The following is a 10387-nucleotide window of genomic DNA, read 5'->3' as shown; positions in this document are numbered from 1 at the left end:
TGGGGCAGACAAGAGGTAGGTTGGTTGGTAGGTGGGAAGGAGAGAAAGAAGCAGGGGAAGGTGAGGATATGGAGGCTGCCAAGAGAAAGAGGAATACTGTGGGGAACGGAATACAGGGGGAATTAGATCTCCCCCTCAGGTTCTTGCACGTTCCTCTCTGTACAAATGGATCTGGGACGATGGCCAGCACGAAATAGGCCAGCCAGTTTGCCTAGGAAGAGGCTGTTTAAATCAAAAGGAGGTCCCCAAGACCTGGCGCATCTGGCCCTTAAAATCTACGTGGAGAAAGAAGCTGAAAAACTGAATTTGGGGAATGGGAACTATTGCCCTACTAGGATCCCTGCAAAAGAACTTCTTAAGAAGACTTTTGTTGGCAGCATCTCCTGAAACTCCTGTGGCCATTTTGAGAGCAGAGAGACGTCTCCTCTCTAGTTAATTTAGGGTAAACAAAAGGATAATCCAATGTTGGCATAGGTTAAATGATATGGCAAACTCTCGGTTATCAAACAATTCAGACTCACAACTGGCAGTTACTGTTGGGTTGAAACAACACCTTCATAAGCTGATCTATAAATTTTAAGTAAGCTCAGAGAGAGAAATATTTAAAAATGTCCCCTCTTCATACTGATATGGAGTTATTTCTTAAAGGATCATATATCTGGTTATTTACAAAATATCTCCATTTCCAATATGAGAAAAGCATTAACAGAACTGAGATTGCAAGATATGCCCACAGCATATTTGGAAGGCAGGTATCAATGTATATATCAGTTGTATCAAAGACAGATTAGTCCATTATCCGTAACATTGTCTTATCATTTGATTCCCCAAGAGAAAATATTCATCTTGTCATCTATCTCAGTGTAGTGTCTGGGCATCACAGGCTATATATTTGTTCATCTGCTGTCTGATAAATGCTATTTGCAATGGCAAGAAAAGAACTGTGAGCCAGGTTAGCAGCAAAACAGAACTCTCAAATGCTGTTTCTATTTTACTGGGGTCCTGCGTAGGAGTCACGTTTATGTGAAGAATTTGTTATTTTATTTGGGAGTTGAATGCGCATGACTGTAAAGTTCTTCATTTTCGCAGCAATTTAAAATGATCTGCAATTGCCTCTGGCTACAGCACTGGAGTCTGGCTGAAATAAATACAGGCAGCCTTGCAATAACAATCCCAGGATCCCAGAAAGGAAATCCGCTCGAGAGGGACCAGTCCCGCGACTCCTCCCGGAAGAGAGTCTCTCTCTGCGGCTGCGGCCTCCCCCTCCCCCTCCCTCGGGGGCGCGTCCTGCAGAGCGGAAGTCGCGGTCTCCACGCCTGGCTCAGGCCAACATCCCCCCAGGACAGCAGCGTTGCCAACCCGAGCCAGGCGGGGCCTGGAGGCCTCCTGGAAGGGCAGGTGCTCCTTCCCCAGGCACAGAGACCGAGGCCCCCCAGCCAGGGCAGCAGAGAGGAGGGCAGGGGAGGGAGGAGCCCTGCGCGGGAAGCAGCGTGCCATGCTGGGGCGAGGAGGAAGAGCGCACCCGCCCTCCCGCTTCCGCTTCCGGCCCAGCCCCCGCCTCCTCGGCCCCGCCTCCTCCGGGGCGGGGCGGGTGACGTCAGCGAGCGGCGGCGGGGACGGCCCCTCGGCGCAGGGCCTTGCGGGTGGTGGCGGCGGCGGATGGAGGAGGCGGCGGGGCCCAGCAGCAGCAGCAGGTGAGGAGGCGGGAGGGCGCCCCGGGGAGGCGTGAGCGGCGTGGGTGCTGAAGGAGCCTCTCTCCCTCTCTCTCGCAGCCCGGCGGGGCGGGTGGGCCTGCTGGACCTTCCGTGGGAGGACGTGCTGGTGCCGCTGGTGCTGCCCCGCCTGCCGCTGCCCCTCCTCCTCCGCGCCCAGAGGGTCAGCCGCGCCTTCCGCACCCTCGTCCGCCTCCACCTCGCCGCCCTCCGCACCTTCCGCGCCAGCCAGGTAGGAGCCGCCCCCTCCCTCCCCCCAGAGCTCCTCCCCCTGCCCCGCCGCTGCTGACTTCAGCCCCCCCCCTCCTCTTCCTGCCACCAGCAGCACCGCCGCAGGGGGCTCTCTGCCCAGGAGGATACGAAGGGCAGCAGCCGGAGCTGGGAGAGCTACAGGATCCCACCCCCTCGCCTGTCCTGTCCTGCCCAGCTGGCAGAGAGCAGCCAAGGAGCCCTTTGTTCCAAGGGCAGATGGGATGGGACCAGCTCACCCACACCCTCCACTGGTGTCAGAGGGGAGCCATCGCCATCCCCTGCAGCGCCCTGTTAGAGACACCATCAGAGAACCTCTCTAGGAACGGCCTCGCCACTCTTCCATCCAGGGCTGGAGAGATGGCTGCATCTCCCTTTTGCATGAACAGTAAAAACGGGGAGGGGGGGGGCTTCTTTTCCCTCTGCTGTTCTCTGCTCTGCAAGGCGTATCTCCCCAGCAAAACAGTAATCCAGATGCAGTACACAAAAGAGATCCCAGCGTCTGCCTCAGGTGAGCCAGATGCTGGTGTCACTTGGATCCTTTCCCCCTTCCACTCTGAGATTCTCCCTCAGCCAGTATGGAGAAAGCCAGATTCCTGGTCTTGGGGCCCAAAGTGATGCTTCTGCCCCTTTGGCTGCACCTGGGCCTGCGGCAGGGAAAGGTTTTGCAAATGGGCCTTGCTTGGCGGCAGCAGCAGCGGTGGGTAACCTCACTCATCTTTACCCAGGAGAACCTGAGGGGGGGGGGGTGGCCCCTGCAACTATTCACAGGTGGCTGAAGGGTTTTTTTGGGGGACTAGAAATTTAAAATCGGAACGGTAGGTGCCCAGAGCCCCACCCAGCGTTGGGTTCCCAGTTTCACCTGTGGCACCTGTTGAGCCTGCAGACAGGTAGCAGCACTTCAAATGTGCCAAGAAGCATCTTGAGTCCTTCCTGGGAGCCCAGCTGGCCTCTCCACACAGAGGAGGGTGTTGCTTTTTGAGAAAGGGCACCCAGGAGGCTTCAGGAGAGTTGATGTGAGATCATTATAGGAAACTGGCTCTCCGTAGCTGGGCTTGGGTACCTGAATCAGCTGGTGAGCAGAAATGTGTTCCCATGTGCCACATCTCCCCCCCCCCCTCCTGCACCAGCATGCGGAATCTGAATGGTGATTCTTGTGTTGGCAGCAGCAACCTGCATCTTATAGCGGCACCTGGTGGCAAAATGCTGCGAGAACTCTGCAGGCAGCCTGGCTGTGCTAAGGAGAAATCCCCCCACTGCTTTGCAGCGCAATTAATCCCACAGCCACACAGAAGATAAAGTTGGGCAGATCAAACACACAAAGAGACCGGGAGTTTAAAACAACAACCCCTCTATGTTAGTGGGCACATTTCCCGCCAGTTTTTAAAAAGGTAAAGGCGCAAGCACTAGTCCTTTCCGACTCTGGGGTGACGTCGCATCGTGACGGTTTTCCACCAGTTGACCTTGGGTATAGGTGACCGCAGAAAAGACGAACTACTCAGTGTGGAATTTGTTGAAACTCCTCAGCCCAGTGTGTGGCGGTGCAGTCATTGCTCTGAAATGGAACATACCCTGCTTGCGTGGTCTGCTTTCTATCACGCTGGTGACTTGCCCTTCAACACAAACCACTTTTTGAGTGCATTTGCTCTGGCGTGGCTGTCACGTGGACAGTCCCCTGGGAGCCTTCGGCCGGGGCCTGCCAGATTGCTGATGCCCCCTGGTGTTTCCTGAGCTTTTCAATTTAGAGGACTTAAAAATCCGTAATTCCTTTCAAGACTGAGAAGGGAAATGTGCAAGTACAGAATAGACTGTGGTTGCAGCCTTTTTGAAAAAAGCTCTCTGCTGCAGCGCATGATTTTTCTCTCCTTGAGCAAAGCCAGGTTTGTGGCTCGGGGAGGTGGGGCAGGGAGAGCTACAGGCCCACTGTGTAGGAATGAGGCGAGTCTCCATCCGTTTCGTTTGAACGGAGAGTTGGTGTCTGGTGGAGTGTTGGGGTGTCTGTCCATAATGAAGACCACCTTCCGGGGCAGGGTAACCAGGCTGTCACCTGTGTCGTAGATATGATACAGGGAGAACAATCTAGGATGGTTTCCTCTCTTGGTAATTTTGTAGAGTCCAGCTTTAGTAAAATGGTTTTTAAAAAGTGCTAGAAGAGGGAGCTCTTGGCTGGGGCTGAGGATCCTCCACCGCCCTACTCAGCCCCCTCCACAGCAGAGGGCAAGTGCAGGGGGATGGACTAGATGGCCCACCTGTTGCTGTGGCCCTCCCGAAAGCCAGGGACTTGACAGGGCTATGCTGGAGTGGGGAGTGAGTCCTGCTGTCCTCTCCCCCACGGCAGGCTGGACCTCACCTTCCCAAGGCCGCCTTCTGCGTCCTGCTCAAAGACAATGAGGTGCTGCAGCAGCTGGCCCTTCAGGACTGCTCGGCCTGGCTCTCGGACACGGAGCTCCTGCCCGTCCTCAGCCAGAACCATCACCTGCAGCACATCGAGCTGAGCGGCTGCGCCCAGCTGAGCCGGCAGACCCTGGTGGCCATTTCCCTGAGCTGCCCCCGCTTGCGCCACCTCGCCCTGGCCCACTGCGAGTGGGTGGACAGCCTCTCCCTGCGCAGCCTGGCTGACCACTGCAAGGAGCTGGAGGCCTTGGACCTCACAGCCTGCCGGCAGCTGAAGGACGACGCCATCTGCTACCTCGCCCAGAGGTGCCCCGGGCTGAAGTCTCTCTCCCTGGCCGTCAATGCCAACGTGGGCGATGCGGCCGTGGAGGAGGTCGCCAAAGGCTGTCCGGGGCTGGAGCAGCTGGACCTCACTGGCTGCCTGCGGGTGAAGAACGACTCCATCAGGTAAGCTGCAGCTCCCTGTGCCCCTCGGGAGATTGTGGCACCAAGCAAGACTGCATTGGGTGCTGATGTCTCTGCCCTCGCCGCCCCCCCCCCCTCCCCGGGGCTCTGCAGGTTTGCAAGCTGTGTGGGTGGGGGTGGGGGTGGGGGAGGCTCGGAGAGCTCCAGAGAGAATGAAAAAGCATTATTCCGGGCAGGAGGGCCGCGGGCTGCTGGACGCAGGGGGGGAGGAAGACGACCCTCCCCTGGTCCCTGCAAGCCCTTGATGGCTGGGCTCTTGCTCCCTTACAACCCCCTCCCCCCGCACACAATCAGAAAGGCTGCCGGCCAGCTGGCTCCTGAGGAAGCCCTGGTGAGGGAAGGCCAGAGGATGGGTTGGTGGGCCCCCTCCAAGTGTCTGGCAGTTAGCAGGGCCATTGTGGCCTTGAGTTCCCCTGTGGCCTTCGGAGGGCAGCCCAGAGAAACAGCAAGGCAGAGGAAAGGACCACGCTGGGAGCCACACGGACAGCTGGCCAGGGCCCCGCAGGAGGACCCTGCTAGTCATTCACCCCTGCCCCCGCTTTGAGGAAGCCTCTGTTGACTGTGACGGAAGGCCTTGAGCCTGCCCTGTAGGATCCTGAGCACCTACTTTTCTTCCTTACTTTACTTTGGTTGTGTTAACTCAGAGTTAAGAACATCAGAGAAGCCACGTAGGATCAGGCCAGTGGCCCATCCAATCCAACACTCTGTATCACACAGTGGCCAGCACACACACACACACTGTGGCTAATAGCCACTGATGGACCTCTGCTCCATATTTGAGTTGCATTTGGAACTGCAGCTGCCCCACAGTTTTTCAAAGCTCCCCTCCCCATGTTGCCTGCCAAAACCACAGCACCAAAATCATGCCACCAGTTCTGTGCAGGTGACAGGCAAAGATCTTTTGGAAGCTGTTTCAACATTTCAGGAGAAGCCGCAGGAAGCCAAATCCTTAAAACAAGGCTGCTGGAGGGATCCTCCCAGGAAGAGATGGTTTGCGGCACTTCAGCTCCTCTCTGCCCTCTTACCTTCTTTCCCACGGTCTGTCACATTTGCTGGCTTCCAGTATTGCTACTCTGCCTTTCTCACTGTGACATGAGGCAGGCTGCTCAGTGTGAGGCAGTGTGGTCTTAGAGAATGAGGCACTTGGTCAGCGAAGCTGTGACTACAGAAATCTGGACGATGTTTGGTGTCTCCGCCTTGGAGGTGGCTGCTTTTCAGGGGATCGCACTCCTGCCTCAGTCTTGTGACCAAACTTTTTATTTTGCAATATATTGAGATAAATTCATCTCTACAAATTCAAATATATTTCTCCAATACATTACATATTTTCCTCCCCCCCCCCCCCACTCTTATTCATGACCTCCGCCGGTACTTAAAACAAATTAAAAGCATATTAAAGGTAAATTCACACTTGTAAAATCTTTAAAAAGAAAAAAAAATTATCATTCACTAACCTATTCTCTAATAATCACTTAGCACTTATTAAACACAACGCTCATAGTTATTGATTCAGTTCCAGAGTTCCCCCTATCTTAGTCTTATCTTAACTCACATATATATATGTTTACCAAATAACCATGTTCTACTAATGCTTTTATCACAATATCACAATTCCTCTTTATCATTAAAAGTTCAATTAATGTTATCAAACACTACTAAATATCTTTTCACCATTATAAAATTTTTATACAAAAGGTAATTTTTCAATAACCTTTTCTCTATAATTCGCTTGGTATTCATTACGCACAAAACTCATAGTTATAAAATCAACTCCGGAATTCCAGCTATCTTATTCTTATCTTAACTCATATATGTATAATTACCATGTAACTATATCTTACTAACTAAATAATCACAATTCCTCTTTATCATTTAAAGTTCAGTTAATGTTGTCATAAAAGACTAAATGACTCTTCACCCTCCATTATATTTCCACGTAACTTTGGGATTTACTCCAGTCTTCTTTAAACTTCTCCAAATTATGTCCTTTAAGATTCTAGTAAGTTTGTCCATTTCACTCCAGTTAAGAACCTTTAAGGCCCAGTCCCATTTTTCAGGTATTCTATCTTGCTTCCACATTTGCGCATACAGTGTTCTCGCAGCTGAAAGCAAATACCACAACAGTGTTCTGTCTTGCTTCGGAAAGCTTTCCATTTGTAATCCCACCAGAAAGACATCTGGTGCTCTCCTAATATTATAACCCAAGATTTTCGAGATCTCCTGTTGAATCATTATCCAAAATTGTTTCACAACATCCCTGGGTAGTTTACGCTTTCTGGCAAGCTCTGAATTGACTCTGTATGCAAAATCACATAAACGCTCCATCTCCTCCGGATCTTCTTCCAAAAATTCAGCTGTAATTGTGACAATATGAGTCTTCACATCCTCTTGTTCATTCTCAGGCACTCCCCTTAGCCGAATCATATTCTCCATCAACTTACAGTCTTGTAGTATTGCTTTTTCTTGCATTTTCTTAATGGTGGCATCTTGATCTCTAATTTTCACTTCTGTGTCAGCAGTCTTTTTAGCTATTGCTTGAGACTCTTTCCTTAGACTCTTTCCTTCTTAAATTCTTTCTTTACCTCTTCAGCACTGGAGTTTATTTCCTTAGTTAATTTCTTATTGGAGTTTTCTAATTTCTATTGGAGTTTTCCAATTTCTAATTGGAGTTTATTTCCTTAGTTAATTTCTTCTCACTTCCAGTTATTAAATCACTCATTGCCTTCAATATTCTTCCTTCCATAGCGTACAGTTGATCATAAACTTGTTTAGACATTTTACCCTCTCTCACTAAGGCAGCTCTTAACCTTGTAATTCTTGATTCCAACTTTTACTCAGACATTACTGATTGTCCATTACAAATAATGGGTTTTTAATTGGTATCTTCACTCCCCAATCTGATAGTTGCATTTAACAGAACAGAGCATGCCCTTTTCAACAAGCCTAAAAACGCCGTCCTCGAAGCTTCCTAGCCCAAGATATTAATTTTTAAAGTTCCAAGCCTCTCTTTTTAAAAAAATTTCCTTTTACCCTCTAGGGCTTATTTTCCAATTTCAAGCACATAGTCCATGTTATTTAGCCCTTAGGGGATTGTTTATATAAATTTTGAATCCTTTTATAGTCCACTTTCAAGTTATTTAGTGAAAATATTTTGGCATTTCTGTAATTAGCCTCCAATGTTTCTCTATGGTTACTGACTCTTGCAAGTATCCGGATACTTGGATGCTCCTCTTCACTCCACACTTACTTCCTGACTCTCTAGCATTGAAGTCTCATAATGATTGCAGAAAACATCACTTCCTGTTTTGAGGAGAGAGACTGCAGCTTTGTTATGACTGGGGGTTTTTTCCGAAGCCACAGGAATTCATAACAGCAAGTATTTTTCTGCACTTTTCTGCTTTCTTTTGAGTCCAAAAAACCACTTCTACCCCCTTCCACTTCTCCTTGATTTTCCACTTTGAAAAATAGTTCTGGGTCCCAGATCTTCCCTTTTAACAAGCTTAAATTGAACCCGGAGTAGCAGATAAGGATCGTTACCTTATTAACGACGTCTATTCTCTCATTATCCCGTCCACTATCTCAGATGTTGTTATAGTCCATAGGAAGTCGAAGCCTTAGTGAGTTTATGTCAATTTAAGGACTCCAAGGATTCTTTGTAGGCGATAGAATGCAATTCTTCATCGGGGAAATCTTCAAAGCCGAAAAAAAAAACTCTCCTGGGATCTTTCGTCAGCCAAAGTGAATCCCCCTCGAAATAAACATGCATGCCGTAGACAATTTCCTTTACTGGAAAAAGTAGACAGTAGGCTTTATAAAGCCTTTTCTGTCCAAAAACAAAGATCCTGGTCTGCTCCACACAGGGAAACAGGTCAGCTCACCAAGCTTCAACCCCGGAAGTCTCTCCTGCCTCAGTCTTAAATGGGAAGGTCCTCGGTTTTCGCTGCTTGGCTGGGTGCGGGGCTTGTCGTCTTGTTCCGGGAGACTGACGGTGACTTTTTCACCTCTTTGGTAGGACCTTGGCTGAATACTGCCCGAAGCTGAAGGCCTTGAAGGTGAAGCACTGCCATGACGTGGTGGAGTCCAGCCTGAGCGTCCTGCGCAGCCGAGGGGTGGAGCTGGACGTGGAGGCCCCGATGCAGCTGGCTGTGGTGCTCCTGCAGGGTGTGGTGGGCTATGCCCCATTCATCAACCTCCAGATCTAGCAGGAGGGACTTCCGGCGGCTGAGAAGACCGGGGGGGGGGGGGTGGTGGTGTGCACTGCCCCGCATGCCCGCACGTGTGACGGGTCAGAAAAGCAAGCCCATCTGCATCTCAGCCACCTCGTCTATTGGGAGGCAGCCTCTGGTCTTAGGGAAGACATAGCCAAATGGCTCTTGAGCCCACTAGCCAAGTCGCTTTTCTTCTGAAGCTCTGCTAAGGGGGGGGGGGATTCCTTCTAAGCACAGCGAGGGGAGGGGGGGCAGCAGGCAAGAGAGAGCACCTTTCTCCCTCTGGGGAGCAGGATGCCCCCCCCCCCCCCATCTCTCCCTGCTGACTGGCTCTCCAAGGACAAGGCAGGAGCCTTCACCTGCATGAATTTTGACGGGGGTGGTGGTTTGTGGAGGGCTATGTGGGGGTACCTGTCCCCCCACAGACGCTTCTTGAATCCGCTGGTGGGAATAGGGGTGTGACGTTACCAGACGTGTGTTCCAAGGCTGCAGAAGGAAGTCTGCTCCCAAGCGCAGTCAGAGATTAGCTTTTACTTTCTCCGAGGTGAGCGTGGCTTCGTGATGCAGGCTTTGAAAGAAGTGCTGAGCCCCTGGGGGGGCTTCAGGCCTTGTAAGCAAGGAGAAGGAGCCCCAGAGGAGCCACGTCTCCTGGATGCCCCAGAGCATGTCCTGGGAGGGAGCTGCCAGGGTTGCAGACGGGGCTCTCCTCTTGCTGGGGAGCCGTTGTTCAGCAGTTGTGGCAGAAGATGCTAGCAGGGGCCAGGGGTGGGGCAAGCAGGGGAGTGTGCATTTCCTGGCCAGGGTGTTCTCTTCCTCTCTTGAGTCTCTGGCTTCTTGATGTCCTTGCCGCTCTCCCCTCTGGTTCTTATCAATCTAGCAAGCCAACTTCTTGGTAGCCAGGAGAGAGGCAAGGGGGAACCCAAGGCTGCTAGCTCTGCAGTGAGACCTTTGCTCCCCATGGGCAGCTGTCAGAGGCAGCAGATTCTGCTGGCGGGAGCAGTTCTTGGAACCAGAGGCCCACCCGTTGGAGGTTGCCTGCTGCACCTCTGTGTGGCTTCCTGTGGTTGGAGGGCAGCGTCTGCCGTGTCTCACAGTGGACCCAGGTTGAATGAGAAGGCTGAGAGGCAGTAGAATTAACTCTCCCGAGTGGAGGCCACCTGAAGCAAGAGGCTTCCTCAAAGCAGTGAAGCCACACAGCGGCTCCAAGTGTGCCCACCCCAGCGGTGGTTTCTCTGCCCATGTTCAGCTGGGGCTGCTGGTCTGTCCGCTCCCCTGGCAAATGCTGCCTGCCTGCAGAACAGAACAGCTGTTTCTACAGAGACGGGCACGGCTGCTGGTACTGGAGAAGTTGCCTCTGCC

The 10387-nt window shown here is 51.7% G+C and overlaps 1 protein-coding gene across 1 annotated transcript; it reads left to right on the top strand.

The window, feature by feature from the left end:
• Positions 1 to 1495: 1495 nt before the first annotated feature.
• Positions 1496 to 9034, top strand: FBXL15 (F-box and leucine rich repeat protein 15). Its single transcript, XM_060240964.1, has 4 exons — positions 1496 to 1725; positions 1773 to 1944; positions 4300 to 4802; positions 8833 to 9034. Exons 1-4 carry the CDS (start codon positions 1496 to 1498, stop codon positions 9020 to 9022), a joined length of 1095 nt encoding a protein of 364 aa, XP_060096947.1. The 3' UTR covers positions 9023 to 9034.
• The last annotated feature ends 1353 nt before the right edge of the window (positions 9035 to 10387 follow it).

The sequence above is a fragment of the Heteronotia binoei genome, chromosome 6 (genome assembly GCF_032191835.1).
Source record: "Heteronotia binoei isolate CCM8104 ecotype False Entrance Well chromosome 6, APGP_CSIRO_Hbin_v1, whole genome shotgun sequence".
In the NCBI taxonomy this organism is placed as follows: domain Eukaryota; kingdom Metazoa; phylum Chordata; class Lepidosauria; order Squamata; family Gekkonidae; genus Heteronotia; species Heteronotia binoei.
This window is presented reverse-complemented; position numbering and strand designations above follow the sequence as displayed.

What these genes read in the sequence shown, in the direction of transcription:
- FBXL15 (XM_060240964.1), top strand. Translation starts at nt 1,496, where the DNA reads ATGCTGGGGCGAGGAGGAAGAGCGCACCCGCCCTCCCGCTTCCGCTTC. An exon ending in GGAGGGCGCCCCGGGGAGGC is followed by an intron (nt 1,726 to 1,772) that starts GTGAGCGGCGTG and finishes TCTCTCTCGCAG; the next exon opens with CCCGGCGGGGCGGGTGGGCC. An exon ending in GCACCTTCCGCGCCAGCCAG is followed by an intron (nt 1,945 to 4,299) that starts GTAGGAGCCGCC and finishes CCCCCACGGCAG; the next exon opens with GCTGGACCTCACCTTCCCAA.